This window comes from Anticarsia gemmatalis, chromosome 24 (assembly GCF_050436995.1).
Source record: "Anticarsia gemmatalis isolate Benzon Research Colony breed Stoneville strain chromosome 24, ilAntGemm2 primary, whole genome shotgun sequence".
Lineage (NCBI taxonomy): Eukaryota > Metazoa > Arthropoda > Insecta > Lepidoptera > Erebidae > Anticarsia > Anticarsia gemmatalis.
The window spans coordinates 2,663,108-2,684,984 of NC_134768.1; the positions used below are offsets into that span (position 1 = coordinate 2,663,108).

General features: G+C 36.4%; 2 protein-coding genes across 2 annotated transcripts; both read right to left on the reverse strand.

Annotated features, from left to right (window-relative positions):
* Positions 1-3,922: 3,922 nt before the first annotated feature.
* LOC142983386 (facilitated trehalose transporter Tret1-like) lies at positions 3,923-12,061 on the reverse strand. Its single transcript, XM_076130223.1, has 7 exons — positions 11,983-12,061; positions 10,835-10,990; positions 10,257-10,455; positions 5,697-5,890; positions 4,992-5,380; positions 4,583-4,694; positions 3,923-4,188 (listed from the first exon to the last, which is right to left on the reverse strand). The coding sequence occupies exons 1-7, from the start codon at positions 12,059-12,061 to the stop codon at positions 3,923-3,925; spliced, it is 1,395 nt and encodes a 464-aa protein (XP_075986338.1).
* Positions 12,062-16,209: 4,148 nt separating this feature from the next.
* Positions 16,210-21,813, reverse strand: LOC142983389 (uncharacterized). The gene is made up of 4 exons (XM_076130224.1): positions 21,049-21,813; positions 20,654-20,796; positions 16,562-17,387; positions 16,210-16,345 (listed from the first exon to the last, which is right to left on the reverse strand). Exons 1-4 carry the CDS (start codon positions 21,683-21,685, stop codon positions 16,332-16,334), a joined length of 1,620 nt encoding a protein of 539 aa, XP_075986339.1. The 5' UTR covers positions 21,686-21,813; the 3' UTR covers positions 16,210-16,331.
* Between the last annotated feature and the right edge of the window lie 64 nt (positions 21,814-21,877).

The window sequence follows — 21,877 nt, forward strand, 5'->3', positions numbered from 1 at the left end:
TTTTTACGTGCCGTCCAAAGTACGGAGACGCCCAGTTCAAATACCACTATGCCGTCACCCATCTATGGAATAATCGCGTCGAACGTTGCTTAAACCACAGATCATTTACCGACCGGTGAGCGCAACTGGCTATGGGCGCCTTACAAAGCCTGCTGCACAACCAGGCGGCATGTCGGTGGCATACAAGCACTCAATTCGTAAACTACCTCGCCGACGTAAGCCAGCGGGTCAGCGACTTTGGTGTGTATTGCACTTTACACGATTGCTATCCAAATAATAAATATATTTAATCCATTAATGTCCCACTGCTGGGCGAGAGTCTCCTCCCGTAATGAGGGAAGGGCCTTGAGTCTTCTACGGCTCTGGCCAAGGGCGGGTTGTAGACTTTGCATGCCCTCAATAAATGTATTAAACAAATTTTAGGCATGCAAGGTTTCCTCACGATGTTTTCCTTCACCGTTGCAGCATGTGATAATTATTTCTAATACACACATAACTTCGAAAACTCATTGGTGTGGTGTGTTGCCTCGGGTTCAAACCTGCGACCACTTGCGTGGGAGGTACCAACTTATTCCACTCGGCTATCACTACCTTTTTATATATCCTATCCAAATAATTGCACTAAATTATATAACGCGCTACGCCTTGTGTGTTTGATTAAATAACAAGCAACAAGTCGCTAGAAAGGTGAATTATAAATACAAGAGACGTAGGTAGACCTTGAAGGGATTTTGAAATGGAAGGGCGCCGTATTTGTTACGTTTGTGTTATGTTTTTTCAGTCTTATATCGATAGGTTGTTGTTGTTATTTTATCATCCTGTATTAAGCAGTAATAGCGGAGTGGTCTAGGTCAGTGTCCCACGCTTCGAACCCAAGGCATTATGCTAATGAATTTTCGAAGATATGTGTGTATTAGAAATATGATATATTATAGTTATGACGAAACTTTGCAGGCTTAAAATTTAATTGACACATTTCTTGAGAGTATGCAAAGAAAATTCCACACTGGGCCGGCGTGATGGACTTACGGATTAATTCCTCTCTCGTTCTGGGAGCAGATTCTACTTATTAGTAGGATAGTCATGAATAAAAAAAAAACTAATTATTGCATAAAAGTTGTTGTTGTCCTTTAGTTCTATTATTTGGGTACAAGAGACCAGCATATAAGTAAAGTATTTCCTTTTCAAAATACAAAACTAGATAGGGTTAAAGTTAATATATTATTCATTCAAAAACAACCTTTATAACGACCTGCCTGTCAAGTACGGCACATGTCTTCTTTTCAACGATTACTGAGGAAATAAAAAGATAAGCTATATTTGTATTCAATGCTAATGTTAAGTTGTAATTTAACTCCGATTAAAGAATTTATTCGTTTCAGATATCGAGTGAAGAAAGGTCATAAGTACACGTTGTCTTTGAAGTGTCCTTTGAAGTGGTCGGTGGTTAAAATGGGTGTGCCACAAGGTTCAATACTTGGCCCTTTTTTATTTTTAATCTACATTAATGACCTACCTCATCTTGTTAAAAATAGTCACGAGATAGTATTATTCGCTGATGATACATCACTTTTATTTAAACTTAAACGACATCAAACTAATCTTGACGATGTGAATAATGCTATCTCTAAAGTGGTACATTGGTTTGATGTTAACAATCTGCTATTAAACGAGCAAAAAACTAAATGCATAAAATTTGTAACACCTAATGTCAAACCAGTGAAAACTTTGATAAAGATTAAGGAAGATGAGCTGGACCTTGTGGACACAGCCAAATTTCTAGGCATTACAATAGATTCGAAGTTACAGTGGGGTCCACATATATCACAATTGTCGAATAGACTTAGTTCTGCAGCCTTTGCGGTCAGAAAAATTCGCCAACTCACTGACATTGAAACAGCTAGGTTAGTATACTTCAGTTACTTCCATAGTGTCATGTCTTATGGAATTTTGCTCTGGGGTAATGCTGCCGACATCCAAACCATCTTTGTGCTGCAGAAGAGGGCTATTCGTGCAATTTATAACTTAGGCAGTAGACATTCACTAAGGGAAAAATTTAAGAAGATAAATATATTGACGGTGGCAGGTCAATATATATATGAAAACCTAATTTATGAAAAAGAGCGATATACATAGCATTAATACACGAAACAAAAATAAACTTGTTATTCCAGCCACTAGGCTCCAAAAAATAAACAAATCCTTCAGAGGTCAATGTGTGCGATTCTACAATAAAATCCCTAGTGAAATCAAAAATTTAAGCTTCAATAAATTTAAATTAGTTATTAAACGCAACTTATGTTTAAAAGGCTATTATACTGTTAAAGATTATTTGGACGATAATAAAGCTTGGGACTGTGCTGCTTCTACCAAGTCTGTTTCAAATAATGTACTAATGTTTTAATGTACAATGTTTTACTGTGTCCTACCAATAAGTTTCCTTTTGAAGATTATTACAATTTTTATTAGCTTAAAATTTAAATTAGATATATTTACAGCTTTTTTTTGAGTGTACACAGTAAATCATCAAATCATCTTGTATCAAGCAAATTGACATTTTAAAAGAGCAAGCCGTGAGTTTCTTGCCGTTTCTTCTCACGAGCAACCAGCTTTTCCGAAACGGACAAAAGAAATACAAATACGTGACTATTTCAAATACTTTGTAAAAAGTTTACGAAATAAAGGATATTTTGAATTTGAATTTGAATTGTCCGCTGAATGAATTTTGAGAAAAGCTCCATCTAACGGCGCAGAGGTGAACTATTAGGGCTAACTGACGCATCCTGAATCGCACAAAGCCAAAGTTTACATTACAGCATAACTTATCATTTCTTTAAACAGTTCTTGAAGAAATGCAAAATTCTCAACATTTGTTTTGGTTTGGTTTATGTGTGTATTACTGTTATATTATCTTTCTTTTTTAAGGCTAGCTAGCGATACTTGAATTCGGCCCACTTAGTAAGCCCACTGAAGGGATTTAATTACCTTTAGCGTATAATAAAATGAATCTAGATACGCGTTAGCGTGTCGAGTCAAGGAAAATGAACAGAGGCTTTACAACAATATATAAACAATCAACAAATATTTTTTTTTTATTATGTGTTTATTATAAACTAAAGGCTGCCCGCGACTTCGTCCGCGTGGAAACCCTTCCCGTGTAAATCCCTATCCCTCGGGAACTCCGGGATAAATGTGTTAGCCTATGTGTTATTCTGGGTCTTCAGCTACCTGTATACCAAAATTCATTGTAATCGGTTCAGTAGTATTTGCGTGAAAGGGTATACATAATTCTTACAAACTTTCACATTTATAATATTAGTAGGATTACATACATCATTTATGGAGACTTTGTGTTTAGATTTCTGAATTGCAATATAGCACGTGGTCCTTTTGAATATTTCAACAAGTTACGGGTGTTGGTTTTCTAAAATAAAAGAAAAGATAAATAAACGAGATAACCTTAATTTGTATTTACATGTTAATTATACTTAAATTATTCACTAGCGTATCATTAACTGGAGTATATTTACAAATAGGCTTAACAATGAAGATATCGGTACACGTGTTTAGACAACATTAATTTATTTCTTAAAATACTTTAGACCGATAATTTTCTAAAACTCAGCAAGCAAGAACGTAGACCATTTACTTCTTCTTATTATGCATATTATACAAAAATTCTTAAAATTAACTTAACTTTATTTAAGTTAAAACTTAGCTAAATACATATTTTTCTACAGTAGCTCGAATAGTTTATGGAAATTTTTTGACTGGTTTTTTTCCAAATATTTGCTGTCCCCGTATCTATTGGATAGGTTATCTGATACTCAACCAAAGGCTTTAAAACCAATCTTAAATTATATTCATTTACAAACACATAAATACTTCCAAACACACAGACACACAAACAATCACACATTCACTAACTCAACATTTCCTGTATATCATGAAGAGTTTTCCCTTTCGTCTCAGGGACACAAAAATACGTGAACAGAAAAGCCAAGACACAAGACCCTCCGAAGAGCCAGAAGGTGACGTCACCGCCCAGGACATCTACCATGGTGGTGAAGCTGGTGGTTAATGCGAAGCCGATGATCCAAGTGAGGGTGATGGCTAATGCTGAGCCGTTTGCGCGGACGTTCGCTCTGAACATCTCACCGACGATCGCGTTTGGGATTGTGCCGAAACCTGGAAGTAGGGTTAAAGATAGAAAAATAGTGGGTTAAGATGGAACAGCCTTACTGAATGAAGTGATATTATGGCGATTTGTGGTCTAGATCATAGATTGCTATGAAAATCTCAGAAGTCTTTACGACTTCTGAGATTTTCATAGCAATCGGAATTTGCTAATGTGGTAGCTAGTGTAGGCGTTTTGCTTTTGCGTTGATTTTACGCAGTTTATACTGGCTGTTGTAGCAAGTTAACTCTGGCTACAGTCGAAACTTCAAACGAATCAAAGGTAAATTTTGTTTGGTTCTCTTCCTAACAGAAACGCTCGACGCATCTGACTCAAAATTAGGTGAAATGTTTGTGTAGCATTGTCAGCTGTTTAAGTCGTAGTGTAAGATTTAAATATGCTTACCAGCTTCGTAACAGAAGAAGTATACAATCAGAGATACGAGTGGAAGCCAGCCTATCGATGGCAGGATTGCACTGTCTACTCTGTCCAGGTAGAAATATACTCCCAGAAGTGACTGAAATCAGAAACATTGTATCTATACTATACCTACATAGAGCTATAGACTAGAGATTTAATTATAAAAAGTAAGAGATAATAACAATTTAATGAGAAATTTTCAGTTCAGTATAACCTAAATATCGTCTCGAAACCTATGTCTTAGAGTTGCTTAGTACAGTCCTTGAATGATACCAAGTTTGCAATTCGCTCTTGACCAGCGTTAAGGCTTAGTCCCACCCTAATTTCGGGAGAAGACAGTAGTGGGCTAAATTTTTAATGAGACGGAATGAATATTTTAATTGTTATAACTTACCAAACTGAAAGCACAGCAAGCCATAGAAATCAGCAGCAAGATCTTCCGTCCTTTACTCTCGACAAAAGTCGGTGCAATTAGACTAGAAATTAACCTAGTCACTCCAATAACAATCGTAGCCACATCAGACTTAATCGAAGACCCCGCTAAATCAAAGATGGTGGTCGCAAAGAACAGCACGATTGCAACCCCACTCGTCTGTTGAAAAGCTCCAAGCAAAAAAGTGATGAAAAGAGACTTTCTATTGGATTTAATGGTGAAGATTTCTATCCAGTCCATTATTTTGCTGGAAGATTGTTTGGTCTTCTTTGCAAAGGTGTCAATGACCTTTTCCACGTCGCTGCTTCGGCCGAGCATGTTGAGAGTCTTGGCTGCTTTTATGTCTTTGTCTGCAATAGTATTAAAAACTATTTTAACGAATATTGTGATACTCATATAGCTCATTTAGTTTCGTTGACAATTTATTTAGGCCTAAGAAAATTAATCCATTCTTCTGTGTTTTCCCTAAAATATTATGTTGATTATTTTTCTGTTGCGTGTTTTATAATAATATATGGAGTCCTTTATTAAAACTGTGACCAGTAGATTTTTAATTTTAACATCTACAACAAAAGCCAGCCAAAAACTCTTTTTAAATCTAAACAGGGATTTTCAGTTGCAAAGTATTTTAACTCATAAAAATATCAAAAAGTAGACACCTCTCACCTTTCATAGCATAATACACAGGAGACTCCGGGACCACCAGCACCAAGGTTAGGAGATGCATCATACAGATGACCAGGGCGATATACCCAGTAGCCACGTACGACACGTAAGGTCCTATAGCATAGACTACCAGGGTACCGGTTATACCCACGATGGAAGTGGAAGTTAGCAGGATCCCGCGGATGTGGGTTGATCTGAAAAGAGTTTGAAAATATGGATGAATTTTAGGAATTCTTCACAATTTGGGTAGTTGTAGTAGGATGTTTTCAGGGTCACAAAATAGAACTTATATTAAGTTTGCCAGCCGCAGAATTAAGAAATACCTAAAAAACAAGCCACAGAATATGCTAAGAAACTGAGCATGAACTAAGTTGATTGCCTCCGTGGCGCAGTGGTTTAGGTCACCATTGCGTCGGGAGGTCGTGGGTTCGATTCCCACACGGAGCAATTATTTGTGCGATCCAAAAATAGTTATTTCGGGTCTGGTCATACTTTATAGTCCAGTCATTATAGTAAGTTCACCTCGGAATTCGAGATACCCAGCTGTAAGTCTGTAAATACTTGTATATTGACACCCTAAAAGTTGTCTCAAAACCTACATATGGTAGGGTGTACGCAACTATAAAATTTCAAGGTCCAAAGTCCCAAAAACCGGTTTTTTGAGCTTTTCTTGTAAATATCTCATTTCCTATGGAATTTTTGCATTCGTATTCATTACCAATATTGTACAGTATAAAATTCTCTACAAATTTTGTTTGAATTTTTTTTTTACGGTGAACCGTTTTCGAGATAGAGGGCGGAGAGCGCGCGGTCACAGGATCATTTCAAGTCAACCGGTGCCTCCGGTCGAAGATGCGCCATATATAGTTGATGAACTATCGATAAATCAATGATTATAATAATAAATAAATTTAACCCATTACTGTCCCACTGCTGAGCAAGGGTCTTCTCCCGTAATGAGGGAGGGGTTAGGCCTTGAGTCCACCACGCTGGCCAAGTGCGCGTTGGGGACTTTGCATGCCCTCAATAAATCTATTTAACAAATTTTATTCATGCAAGGTTTCCTCACGATGTTTTCCTTCACGTGAGGAAACCTTGCATGAATAAAAGCTTCAAGCATGTGACAATTATTTCTAATACACACATAACTTCGAAAAGTCATTGGTGTCATCATTTTCTTCATAATTATATTAAATCTATATCTTTTCAATAATACTGATTTATTTGTTTTTTTTTCATCATGTAAGAAGTTATTAATATTAATTAGGTTAAAATTCAAATATAGTGCCTATATTTTCATGAAAAATTCTGCAATTACATGGGCAGGTAAGTTTTGATAAGTTAATGAATACTGAATAAAAAGTGGATAGGTTATGAAAAAAATGATAAAAAATAATGTAATAGTTAATAGAAATTGACAAATATTTATTAATCATTGATTTATCGATAGTTCATCAACTATAATATATATGGCGCATCTTCGACCGGAGGCACCGGTTGACTTGAAATGATCCTGTGACCGCGCGCTCTCCCCCCTCTATCTCGAAAACGGTTCACCGTTAAAAAAAAAATTCAAACAAAATTTGTAGAGAATTTTATACTGTACAATATTGGTAATGAATACGAATGCAAAAATTCCATAGGAAATGAGATATTTACAAAAAAAGCTCAAAAAACCGGTTTTTGGGACTTTGGACCTTGAAATTTTATAGTTGCGTACACCCTACCATATGTAGGTTTTGAGACAACTTTTAGGGTGTCAATATACAATTATTTACAGACTTACAGCTGGGTATCTCGAATTCCGAGATTCTTACCTAATTTAAGCTTAATTGACTGCACTATTATGTCCGTTGTTTGTATGTTTGTAAAAGTCCCCGCGATACAAGAGCAATCCTTAAAGCGGGAGTTGCTTTTTTAAATAGAAAAAAAAAATAGCGCATGAATTTTTTACCTAAAATTACCGCGCATTTTGAATTACAGCCGGTGCTTAATTAAAGTAAATATATCTTTTAAAAAAATGTACACCTTTTCAAATTAATTAATGCTTTAAAAAATGTTAAAACTTTTGTTCAAACTCATTTTGATTCCCGACGCATGGTGCATTTAAAAAGGGGTAAACGCACTCTTTATTTTTTCAACACTCAGTTTGAAATAAATAATACCTGAACTGTCTCCAAGGGTTTTAATGGGAACAATAGGGGATAAAATATTGAGATAAAAACTTAAACCCTTTTATAGCTCGAATGCTTAGTACTACGGTAAAGATTGGAAATCCTACTTATTAAATAACTATCTAACCAATGCGGCACCGCTTGCCTGCTTCTTCTCCTATTTCAATTGTTTAAGCGTTGATTTTTGAAAATAAAACTTACTTTTTACTTCCTTGATTTTAGGTATCTTCATAATAATATGAGTTTATATAGATAGTGCTATATGTAAATATGTATGTATATTCTTATGTGTATTTTAAATGGGGAATCGATACAGTTGTTTATTAATAATATACTTACTGAGATTTTTAATTGGCTCATTCCTTTCCTAGTCGATAATTAATTGAGTTTAAAACATATATTTAGTATCTAAATATCCTTATTCCTTTTCAACACCTTAAGGTGTCGTTGACACCATCAAAATTAATAATGAAAAGCTTCAGAAATACCTTAAAATAAACTAATATATTCAAAAGAATATGCAAAAGGGAATTTTCAATGTACAGTACGGTTTCCAAGTAGGCACAAAATACAAGCACGTAGCAAAAAGATAAATAGAAAAATATAAATAAGATACGTGACACGAATATGTAAATAGGACTGTTTAAAATCATATTTTAAGGGAAATCTTTTAGGGAGTTAGCATTCGTTTCCAAAAGGAAATCGCTGCTTTCGAAAGTTATTTCTTATTTGTACAGTTTTTCTGTAAATAAGACGCTGTTTCGTGGTATTATAGGGTTATGGAGTCTTAAAGTTGAACCCTGGGTTAACAAAAATAAATGTCTTTACCATGTTACCATGTTACCACGAAAATAAATAAAAAAGATGTTGTCATGTTCTCATAGTTGTATTACGGTTAATTGCTTTTTGGGGCATTTTATTTTCTACAAGCAGACTGGCCCGACTTCATTTGGATAAGTCCATTCCCGTGGGAACTTTGATCCCATCGATCCCAAAACCTTGTCCCGACAATTACAAATATATTACAAATATAAATTATTCAATTTAGTTCAGTTGATCAAAAGTTATGCGCGTACTTACATTTTGATTACTCATTTTTATTTATATAAATTTTCAGACTCCTGCACAGTTTGCTCGAAGAATACTCCAAACCTCTCTACTCTACACTTGCTTTTTTGAGTGGACTAGCAATACAGAATCATACAAAAATTACACTATCCGGGACTTGATCATAGGACTAGAAAGTCGCAGAAATACGCTACCGTACAACCATAAACTCGAAATTTCCATTTGTCATTTATTATGACTAAACACCACACTGTGCACTTAAATTGTCTTATCAGCATTTACACGTGTGAAGTTATCAAGATATCTGACTGATAACGCTTATCTAGATAGTAATCTAAGTTAACAGCGACCTGTAGTAGAGGTCAAGGTGACCATTAAATCATTGCGGTGTTTTTTGCTTTGATTATTTTGCATTTTTGATATTGAGTCAGTTTTCCTGTTTATATACTTGCAAATTTTATACCAAGATATGACAACAGTAAGTCGAAAGGAAATCGATGAACTGAATTTCTGTTTAAGATCATACAAATTAATGTAATAGTAAGAATTTATTTTTCTGGGGTTAATATTGTTGTATGGTACGAACTATCTATCAGACAAATTTTATCAAAACTGATTTGATAGTTATTGCGTAAAGAGTACATATTATTATAATGCAATGCATAAGAGTACAAATAAGCAGCCATATAAACTGTAGCATTTATAACTAGGTCTAGGATGTTCTAGAGGCTGTCTGCTGCATACAAACTATTTTGTTTGTTTACACAATATGTCGACTCGAACATGTTTAAACAAACAAAATAGTTAGCACATTAAATTTGGCAATATTTATCGAACAACAAAACCGACTCAAAGCAATTACTGAGCCGACACAAATACGACGTAAGTAAAGACATAAGGTTTTAGGGTAGTTTCTTCGAGTCCAATCATCTAAGTTCGGTTTTCATTCCGGTGCTGCGATGTCGAAGGATATATTGCCCGAATATTATAATTTTATTATCCAGCTGAACCGATTAATGCCCAGCCAAATATGTGTGTATTAGTGACGCGACATTTTTCAAAAGAGACATTCTGCGACAGCGACTTTATGAGAATTCAAGAACCCAGTAGCGCAATTCTCTACAGTCGGTACTGTCGAGTATCGAGAGTTTGACATTTAAAATGTACTGCCGAAATAGTCCTTACGGAACCCAGTTGGCTCTAGACAAATTTTCGTGTAAAATTTCTCGATAGCTAGCCGGTTGTCGGTAGTCGATAGTAGTAGAGAATCGAGCTACAGATCAAGAGTGCTAGTTAGAACTTGTAAAAGGCTACTCACGCAATTTCCCCAACATAAACGATATTGCAGACGGTAGTGATTCCCATCCCGAGGCCGCTGATGACCCTGACTGCGAAGATCATGGTGATGTTGTTAGTAGTGACGACCAGGATGTAAGCCAAGATGTTCAGCAGAGCACCTATGATGAGGCACGGCTTCCGGCCTATGAGGTTTGAGAGGATACCGGTCACGTAGGGTCCTGAAATTGATTTTTTTTTATTTTATTCAAGTTTTAGTTTTGTGATAGATACAATAAAAAGGATACGTTAAAGTCGGTCACAGTTGTTTTCAAATATAACGAGCGTTTAGCAGTGCCAAATCGTTTTATTGTTTGCGGAAAAATATACAGAATTTTGTTTTTTATTTGGGTTTAAGAAAAGTCTACCAGCCAGAAAAAAATGATAAATAATAAATGCACGAATTTACTTTGAAAAGTGTCAATATTTTTGTAATATTTCTCGGGAATTAATTGAAAATAAACAAAGAGCAGAGATTTATACTGAACTGTGGTAGAGAGCCAGTTTTTGTGAAAATTATTAACATAGATACAAAATTATTAAAATACTGGTGTCACTTACCTACTACAGAACCAATGTACAGTAATGACCCAATCCATGATACCTGAAGGTCAGTGACTATATCTGGTAGAGGGCTGGTCTCCAAGTCTTGAAGCTTCGGTATGATAGGAGCCGACCAGCCCACACTGTAGCCGACTACTATCTGACCAATGTTTACTGAAAAATAATAATTCAAAGATAAAACTATATTTTAGTATATCCTGCAAATTGACTGATAACTTATTACAAAATTCTTAGTAATTTTTACCTAAGTTGTTATTTTAGCTGTCGTCAATCTTTTCCATTCCAAATTAATAGTTTCATTTCATGTAGGGTTTTATTCATAAGAAAAACAATATGAAGACATAATTATATAAATTGCTAAGTTACAATCGGGGTTTTCGGAAAGTAAAGAACGCAATTTGATATGATCCCAGCAAATTATTTTTTTGGTTTATATCTGTTACTGTAAAAGCCCGAACTGTGGTAAATCCTAAGATTTTCCGGTAAAACCTAAGATTTACCAACTCTCAATGGTAAAAGTCCGAACAAGCCAGAGTTTCAAAACTATGTTACGATATATAAAAAAATCCTCCTTCATAACTATGTTTATAACTATTTCACGGTATAATTATATACTGTGACATTGTTATAAAGAAGGAGTTTTGGGTATAGCGACATGGGTAGGTTAGGTTAGAAGGCTAAGGTGGGAGCTTCGCTTCGCTCGCTTCGTGGTTATTTTTTTTTAACCACCTAGAAGGAGGAGCCCCGCGAAGCGGGGCTCCGGCGACATCTCGATATCATCAAGTGAATATAGGTAAAAGTTCGAAATAAAAGAATTGTTCGGACTTTTACCATTGCGAGTTGGTAAATCTTAGGTTATACCGGAAAATCTTAGGATTTACCACCGTTCGGGCTTTTACAGTAACATATCCATTCTTAAGCAAATACACACTAATCTGCCCGCCAGTTAATAAAACTTATGTAATAATGTCCTACTGGACGTCATTTTTAAGAGTTTGAAGGTGCGGCTATGGTGCCACCTTTAAACCGGCCTACGGTGCAGGACTTGGTTTATAGTGTTCGAGTGTGTGCACAATTCTATTCCTTCACTCTCGTAGCCCAGTAGGATGTAGGAATAATTAAGATAATAGTAATAAAGCACTTACTGCAAGCCATAATAGCCAACTGTTTTCTAATAGATTCATCCATTTTCAGACTTTTATACTCGTATTTCTTCTCTTCCATTTAGACAAATATAATCACAAAAATCGACTTTTTGACTAAACTGAATATAATTGCGAACGAACTATATATGTAAGGGCCCGAGAGATAAAAGAATTAGTAAGACATGTCCTGTATCTTTGATTATCAAAATTACCTTAGATTTAGATCTCTGATTGGAGATTTCAATTAAATTATAAATCAAGTGTTTGACGGTGACATTGGCAATGTTTATCACTAGTATCGGCCTGCGACTTCCTTCGCTAGAAAGGAAAAGTAGAGAGTCTATGAAACTGGGTCCAGTAGCGCAATTCTGTATAATCTGTACTATCGAGTATCGAGAGTTTGACATTTAGAATGTACTGCTAAAATAGTTCCTACGACGCTCGTTAGAGGCGCTGATAACATTTTCATACAAAATTTCTCCATGACAAGACGGTTGTCGGTAGTCGATAGTAGTTGAGAATTGAGCTACAGACGAGTGTATTTAACGCTCGGTTACGTTCCCAGTGCCATCTACACGTATAATTCAGGTTACATTACACGGTGGATTACATTACAATATCAAAAATGAAATCATTTAAATAATATTGACACCTAATGATAGTCGTTACAATTACTAAATCTACCACTAGCTCGGAAAGGGGGTAGAGCCTTTTTACAAGAGCTAGCAAGAAACTCACGGCCACTCTTTTCCATCACCAAAAGATTTACAATGTGGTTGATACAGTAATTGATCACGCGAGGACCTGCCAATAATCAGCGATATAAAATAGACGTCAATCAAGAAAAACTAATATATAGCGATGGGTTTACTCGTGTAAAGCAATATTAAAGTCATTGAACTCAAAACCTATTAAACCTAACAGTGCTATTTATTAAAAAAGATAATTATTGAGTAATTTTTTGATAACATCTTCCGACGTTATGTTTTAGGTGATATTATATGTTTGTAGATACCGATGTCTGCCCGCGCATTCGTCTGTGCGGATAAATACGGAGTAAGATTTATCCTGTGAAAATATTTGTCTAAATATTAAGCTATAAAGTTTATTTTATTGACAAAATAACATCAGTTACAAGTTTGTTCTAAACTTATGCCCGTATATTTCGGTGGTTTATTTTTATTTATATAGATTCCTCCTATAGATTTGGAGACGCAAAAATTAGGAGTTCAATATATATTAGGTCGGGGAAAAAGTCTTTTCGCATTATAGTATGTATGAACTTGTAATAAAATCTTTTCTCTACACAAAAAAGCTCGATATTTGGGTACCTCTCGAGCTCACTGAAAGAAACCTATTGAACCGTGTACTCATTTGTGATTCTTGAAGCCAAAGAGATTTTATTACAAGTTCATACATACTATAATGCGAAAAGACTTTCTCCCCGACCTAATATTTTAATCTCAAAGACTGATTAAGGGACCAATTAGAATTTCATCTTTGTAACCGACCTTTATCCTATATTATGGGAAACAAATTATCTTCCAAAACATAATTAGATAAATCTAGTACACACCAGAAAACTTAATTAAATAATTTTTAATTAAAGTAATTAATCATAGATAATCAAGAATGTAATGTGTGGATATTTGTTTTGTTTTATATAAGATTAATGGCTGCCAGTCGCTTGGGAGAGCTTGAAGGACGAGGGTAATGGAACTGAAGAGTCAGTATTGACAGGGTGCAATGACCTTGGTTGTGAAAACGAAAGTTAAGATGCATTTTCGTACATTTTCAACAAGCCGCGTGGCTCTACTCGAACGTAATTTTGATGTATTGGTAATAGGATTTAGAGGAAGATTTTAGATAAAACACAGTCAATAAATGATCTCAGGTCTTCAATTATCTCTATGCAACATTTCATGAGAAGTCATTCAGCAATGAAACCGTACCGGATAGAAGTCACAACGTAATAACACTATTTGTGCGATCGAAAAGTAGTTCCCTTAAGTATTTTGGAAAAGTTCCCGTCGAAGTCGAATAAAAGGAGTTTGTATGTATCTTTAGGTATATGTAAAAAATCGCGTTGAGAGTTGTAGGTTCGAGTTCATTCGGAACAAATAGTTGTATATAAAAAATAATCGCCAATGTGTTGCTCAGCGCAAAACTCAAGGACGGATCAACAAATTCGACTTATTGTTTTTGTAAAATTGTCTTTAAGACACGAAAGTTCTTAAGGAAAAAAACTTAAAGTAAAGAAAATTCGTTAGCAGATCTGCGCAAGTCAGCAAGTAAGATTATATTTACGAATTGTGGTTTCGAACTTTATTTAACTTTTTGTTTGCTAGATTTTACTTTCAAGTAGAAGAACCTTCAAATATTGCACTGCAATAGACCTACCATCCTTTACACCTCAATCCCAACCAATCCACAGGCCACATTAGTTTACAGATCAACTTGGAACAACTTAGATTGCCAATCAGACTTACACAATACTACACATTTGAAGTTTGCCCAACGACTTTCTGCTCACCCATTGTTGAAATAGATGGAATATGTAAACACATTCTATAGAAATTGTTTGATATTTTTTTTGAAGATTTTTTCTATGTTTACCAAGAATTATTTACTTTAAATAGCTTAATATCAGTTTTGTAATAGAAGTCGCTGTCGTTAAAAAAACGTAAAAAATAGATCTACTTTTTTTGACTGCTGCTTCGACTTTATAAGGTAGATTTTTTTCGTATCCAGGAGTCTTTTATTTTTAGTTTCTTTAGTTAGGCTTAATCTGAATGAGGCAAGGGAAGTTGTTTATTCTACCAAATGGCGTTCTTTCTACCCATATGGGAAAAAAGGGGTGATAAATGTAGTTTAGCTTAATAAGCTGATTTTATACCGTGAAAATAGACAAGCTCTTTTATAAAAAAATCTATTTATGAAACTTTGAGCTTAGTTAGAATCTATGGTAAATTGGACTTCACAAAAGAGTCTATTGCCATTGCAAAATACGTTCCTACTTTTATCTTAAAATTATAACGCCACTAGTCTAAATACATTACAACATTAGTCACAATTTATTTAAATTACATAAAAATATAACTTTGCAGAAATCGCCACTCCTTCACAAAAATAGCAAGATATTTTTATTTTGTTACCTTTTTATTACTGTCTATTTATATTTCTCAAATACAAATCTGTTCTCATATACACAAAGGTATTTGAAAGTCCCAAAGGTTGTTAACAAATGTCAGAATAACTCAATATATTGATTAATGAATGTACAATCTCAATTTCGCGGATAACTGCCTATCTGCTGGTCTCATAGGGGTGAACGACCTAGCGACTTCAGTAATCCTTGAAAAAATACGAAGACTGCTATTATAATATTCAAATTTATTTCGCTAGCTTTTTTTATGGGCGTCGTCTGCGTAAATTTTAGTTTTTGTTTATATTGTATGCTTTTTTCGCAAAGACCACTCTATTTTCTAACTTTCCTATTAATTGAAGTTCCCATAAATTATGCCTATCCATCAAGAGCCAATGCTGTCGGGAACATGGGTCTTAAAAAGTCCTTTGCAGGACACTTGTCAGAATATTCCATGGATAATTTTTAACAAACTTAAATGTTGTGTGCAGATGCTATAAAAGAAAAAAAATACTCGGCACAAAAAGCTATGCAACAATGGAGAATCCCTATGGATGTACGGCCAAAGGATAGACAGACAAAACTATTTTTCGCTTTTTGGGTACAGACTGTGGATATATGAGCAATACATGACGTAGCAAAAAATTTACAACAGATTTGGGAATCAGATAACTTTTATAAGAATGATTTCCCATTTTGTGAAGCATTTTTCTTTTCTTTGAATTTGAATACAGAAAGAAAATGTATTTTACTCGCTGAAGACATTATCCTAGCCGTAGTTAAATAACTGTCTGGATATTTATTTACCTATGGGTTTAATCAAAGGGTTTTAGGAGTCAAGGCATATTCAAGGAGATTTTCATCCAGACACACACAACTTGGGAATCGATCCGACGGTATCGTTATCATCAATAGCATGCTGTTTCGATGACAATAAATATAAGGGTATATTTACTTCACTGGGAATTCTATTAAATGATGATTGTTTACGACAAAAAAGGACCAGTTGGGAAAAGTTTTAAAATAAAAAGGATGTAGCAGAATTACATATGGTGTATTATCTAAATATTATTTTAAAATGTGACAATTTAGTGAGCTGCTGGTGTTTCTTGTTAGCTTGGTATTGGGAATTCACGTAAGTGATGCAATGCATTGGGTTCGAAGCCGTCCTCCCGAGCGCCAGCCGAATCCCTCATCCATTGGATTACCTCCGTCTACCTAAAAAATTAAACTCAGTTTTCAAAATTGTGCTTTATACTTTATTTCAACATTTAGGGGTATAATTTGGAAAATATAAACTACAAAATTGATCAAATTCTATTACGTGGCTACTGGAGTGATAATTGCAAGGTAATTAATTAAGTGAGAATTGTCTAGAACTGGAACTTCTTCGCGAAGGGTTCCCAGGACAGTAACATGGTTTTTTACACATACTTTTTGGTCCTGGCTGGTCGCATGATCCTGGCTTGTCGTTACAGGCCTGCTTCATCTTGCACATCAAGTCGTTGATCTGGTTCGTGAGCTGCCCGACAGTGTTACACATTTGCTCCATCATATGATTAGAAGGTTGAGCGTCCATGACTGGGTATACTCCGTAATCACATTGAAGATCTTGTCTGCTCGATGACGATGAGCAACCGGATTCATATGATTGTGATGGTGAACATTCATACGAAGCGACGCACTGCTGGCGAGTTACTGGCTTGCAGACCGGCCTTGGTGGGCAAGGGTTCTGGCAGGTCGGGCGAGGCGGGGGGCAGGGTTGTCTGGGAACCGGACCCGTACAAGCCAACCGAGGAATATTCGGTGGCGCGCAAGGTGGAGGCACGCAAGGAGGCTTGATGCCCGGCAAGTGAGGGACACTGAACTCTTTACAGTCAGTACCGCAATGATCCAGAGGACATTGCGGCGGCATGGGCGGATCAAATCTACTGTTCACCGGACATCTGTTATTCTCGCATTTAGGGGGCAGATTAGCTGGGCACATCTCGTTATTGCAACTGAATGGCTGGTCGGTCCTGAACTCTTTTTGCATATTTGTTCTGCAATCTGGGCAGGGGCATGTTATTTTTATGATGCCAGCTTTTATGTCTTTGATTTTTCCTGGGGTGTAGTTCAGGCAAGTGTAATGCACCCAGCTTTGACATGCTCCTTGACATTGTAAGCCGTTTTTGGTGGACACTGGCCCCAAACAAATCTTACACGGACGTTTGACTTTGTTGCATTTTGACATGGTGATGAAACTGGTTTGTAACTTACATCAGGGTTATAGGTGGTTTTTCTATGATTTGCTTGCTGTCAGTTCTCCATCGTTATGTGGTAGATGTAATTTCTATTCTATGGATATTGTATGAGGGACCGACATGACAAATATTTTTTCTTTGCTGTTGACTGTTGGAATGTGTCACTTGTTATGTAATTTTTCAGATTTGACTTTTCCTAGAACATGTTTATGGGTTTTGAAAAAGAGGATTACATAGATCTAGCAACAAGGTCACATGGTGAAACGCTTTTGAAATTGTTTTAGAGATCGCGAATCTAAGCTTTCATTCAAAATACATAACGGTCAATTTGTTTTGATAAAAGAAAGCAGGAAGAAGATATTAAAGAAAGCATGGAAAGATCTGAAATATTGTGACCTGAACTCTTGTATCAACGACGTATGTTTCTTTTTTTAAAGCATTTTATTATATTCATCACAATAGACTCACCTAGTAAAGTGGAAGCATGTGATACTACTCTGCCCACTCTTTCTGGTGGCAGAATAAATAAGTAAAATAAGTAAGTAAAACATTTTAATATGTCGGAACTTTGGTTTTATTGGATCAAATGTTTCGGATTACAAGCTGTTTTAAAATGTTAGATGTCTCCTTGCATTGTGAATTGATGCGACAATGGTCTTATTACCTAATAGACACTAAGACACATGTTCATTAAAACTTGAAGCAGCATTTTTTCTCATAAAATAGAGCAAGGGCCGTCACATCCCTGCGTCTTATTCCTTCTCTTAATCTTTTCCTGTTGGCACCTCTTCTTTGGAGCTTTCATAGCTTTGGACTTCATTTGCGATTTACAACGACGCTTCTGTCTTTGACTCGGACATGTATTGCAAGGCATCGGAGGTGGGTGGTTGGAGCAGCCGGTCCCACACTGGCCAAGCCGTTGAGTAGGCGGCGAAGCCATATTCAGCGGGCAGCTCATATTCACACATTTCGGCGGTTGGTTAGCCGGGCAGCAGTTATCAAAGCACGAGAAATCAGTTTGTACTCTGTATTCTTTAGGGCAGCCAGCATTGCAGTCCAAACAAGGACAGCTGACGACTATAGCACCGGTTTTTATATCATGGACCTTGCCTGGAGTGAAGTGAAGACAGCGGTAGTGGTACCATTCTCCGCAAACCCCCTGACATCGTAGGCCGTTGCAATCGTTCACGTCTATAGTGCATATCTTACACAGTCGATCTGGTCTGCAGCAACCTGACATGACTATTTCAAGTATTTAAGACCTTTGTCACAACAATGATGGATTGTTCAGTTTTGTTCTATTGCTACATAGTTTCGTGGATTTTGTGTTGTTGGCTATTGATTTTGTTATTTTGTAGCGTTGAACTACATTTTTCTTGTTTGATGTTTAGTTCTGACAGATGAACAGTCGGAATATACCAAAGATTATAGACAATTGTAGAAGTACAACGTCTACGTCAGAACAATTCTTAAAAAGTATCCTTGCTTGTTCTCTATGAATCGTGTTTTTCAAAGTACAGATGAGGACTTGCTTCTTCTTTTTTAGTTCGTCTATCTAGAAAGAAGAGGAAGTTATGGAAATAGCTTTGCTTGGATTTCTGGATCCGTGACTTTCAATGTAGTTAGAAACGAAGGTTGGTTGATCTATAAGATTCTGTAAAGGTTTTTTGGGTTTATTTGTGAGTTGTCGAGTATATTGTTCTTATGTTATTTAGCCTACTTGTGTCTGTTACTGCAGAGTAAAGGCCTCTCCCTTGCATTTCCCGTCTCTTCGGTCGCTTATTGCGTCTGATCATCCATCTACGAAGGCATCCAAGTCATTTTTATTGATTCAAAAGTTATATCCACTCGAAGGACATTTAACCGTGCAAAACGCCGGTAAGTACTGTAATTTTCATTTGTTTTCAATATTTTTTTAGGCTTATATAATAATATTTGGAGCAATTTGAGATAGGAGGCAAAGTAATGTCTTATGTCTCTGACATTGGCTAGTGCATTAACTCCGAATTAAAGAATTCTATTTTTATGATGGCACAGTCTTCTTCTTACTTCTTCTTCTTATCGCTTGGTTAGCGGTCAACCTAGTGCCAAAGTTGTTCAAGCCGCCCGAAGGCCTTAGACGTGGCCTAACGACTGTTATCATGATTGACAACAAGCGGGACCGACTTTTTACGTGCCCTCCGAAGCACGGAGGCGCCCAGCTCATATACCACTTTGCGGTCACCCATCTACAGAATGACCATGGGCGGCATCGTTTACCGACCGGTGAGGCTATGGGCGCCTCATGGCACAGTCTCAAGTGTAGTGTAAAACAGAGAATACAATCCAATTTAGAATGTAAAATTTTGGAAGTATTTTAGTAGTTAAATAGTGATTACGACGTATTAGGATATGTCTGGACACCATTTTCTATATCTTCATACATCAATAAAAAAAACTTGCCCAAAATGATGCATGTTACCAACGTCACCAATTTACTGTTGCCAGATAATAATTATTATTCAATGAAGTAACAAATATTTCTATTGCCAAACTAATAAATTTAAAGAAATATTTCCAATCGTTTGGTTTTTGGGATTCATAGGACGCGAGGCAAAATCAGGGCGATTGACCGGTACTATATCTTTTCCCCTTTTGTCTCGAGCTATCCATGGATAAGAAGTTGATGAGCACGTAATTTTCAAACTTCTATTTAATACATAGGTACATACGAACTTACATAAAATCACGCCTTCTTCCCATAGGTATTCCCATATTAGGTACCATCCTTACAAACTTCCTTGGCTGCAGTCACGTCTAAGGTTAGGAGTACTACACACGGTACCCTGACCATTTCGAAAGGTATCATCATCACTTTATCTTTAAATAAAAAAATACATAGTTTTTTTATTATTTTATTGATAATTGTTAAATATAACTTATCCAGTAAATGGCTAGTGTTTAGTAAAAAGGTACTTCTCTGACTCATTTCTTCTCAACCGATTCCATATTACAATCCTTATAATCTTCGTCTATTCCACAATTTCTATTCAGTCTATGTTTCGATGCACCTTCCATCTTAGATCCCACCAAGGCGGTTCAATCTAACCGGGCAGAATCTATACCACAGTCAATGTCATAAAATATCAACATATTTTTACGCATTTTTGTTTCCCCTAAAATCAATAAAACACTGATTAAGCTTAGAATAAAAACTAGTTTGGTTTTAAAATATATTTCTTCAAAATTTAAAGCATCTTTTGGTTTGAGTATTTTTTACATTTGAAGATTTATATCAAGCTACCATTTTGCCCATGAGGTCTTTGATTTGCGTGGTGAGCTTGCCCATGGTACAGCACATGTCTTGCAGAGCTGCCATCATAGATGCTTTCTTCTTTGTGTTCAAGTTGCCATCAGATGTTGACACCCGTACATTCCGATGAGAACCTGCAAACAAATGATTTCAGGGACCGTAAAATAAGATGTTAAATGCAGGTTCTATCGTGATAAATATAGTAGCTATACGGTGTAACGTGTAGGTATATATTACGGCTGCTCAAGGTCTCGTAATTACAATGATCTCAGTCATTTACTTCTTTGGATGGAAATTTTAATTTCTAAAGTAATGTTGCTGTTCTCACTTATCCACAAATTTCACTTTCTAAAACGGCAAAAAATTATGTTCAGGAAAAAACTTACCAGATGAACCAGATGAGAGGAGAGACATAGAGGGTGATCCACTTGTTTTACATATGGGATGGCATTTTGGTGGGGAGGGCGGGCTCGGTATGCAGACCGGTTTAGGGGGTGGTGGACAAGGAGGAGGGGGTGGTGGGCAAGGAGGCAGTGGTGGCGGGAGGCAGGGGGGCGGGGAAGGAGGGCAAGGCGGTGGTGGAGTCCGCGGCTTCAAACAATCCGGGTTTGGCAAACATACTGGCAGCGGTGGCGGGCACGGCGGAGGCGAAGGTTCCCGCGGCGGTGATGGGCACTGGGGACACTTTTTCGGTGCGTTAGTAGGACAATCTTTTGCAGTGCATTTCGGGCGCTGGTTCGCCGGACATTTGTGGTTCGAGCATGTATACGGCGGGTTCACAAGAAATTCCTTCGGTGCATTCGTCACACAGTCAGGACACGGGCACGTTACTTTTATTATACCCGCTTTTATATCGGCTATCTTGCCAGGAGTGTAGTTCAGGCATTTGTAGTGTGCCCATTTTTTACAAGCTCCCTGGCATTGCAATCCTGTCTTCCGAGTGACAGCTTGAAGACAATATTTACACGGATGTTTCACTTTTCCACATGGCTGTTGTTGTTTCGAATTCTTTGGAGCACTCATACTGAACTATGTAGTGATATGATTGCTAGTCGATGTCATGATGATGATATATTCGGGATGTAATTGGATGTGATGGAGTCAAATTAAAATTATTACATGTTGTTGTTTTTCCAAGTGTATATTTTATGACAGAGTATTACCTGCCAAAGAGTATACAATCGCTCCTTTACATTACCTAGGTACCTACTGAGA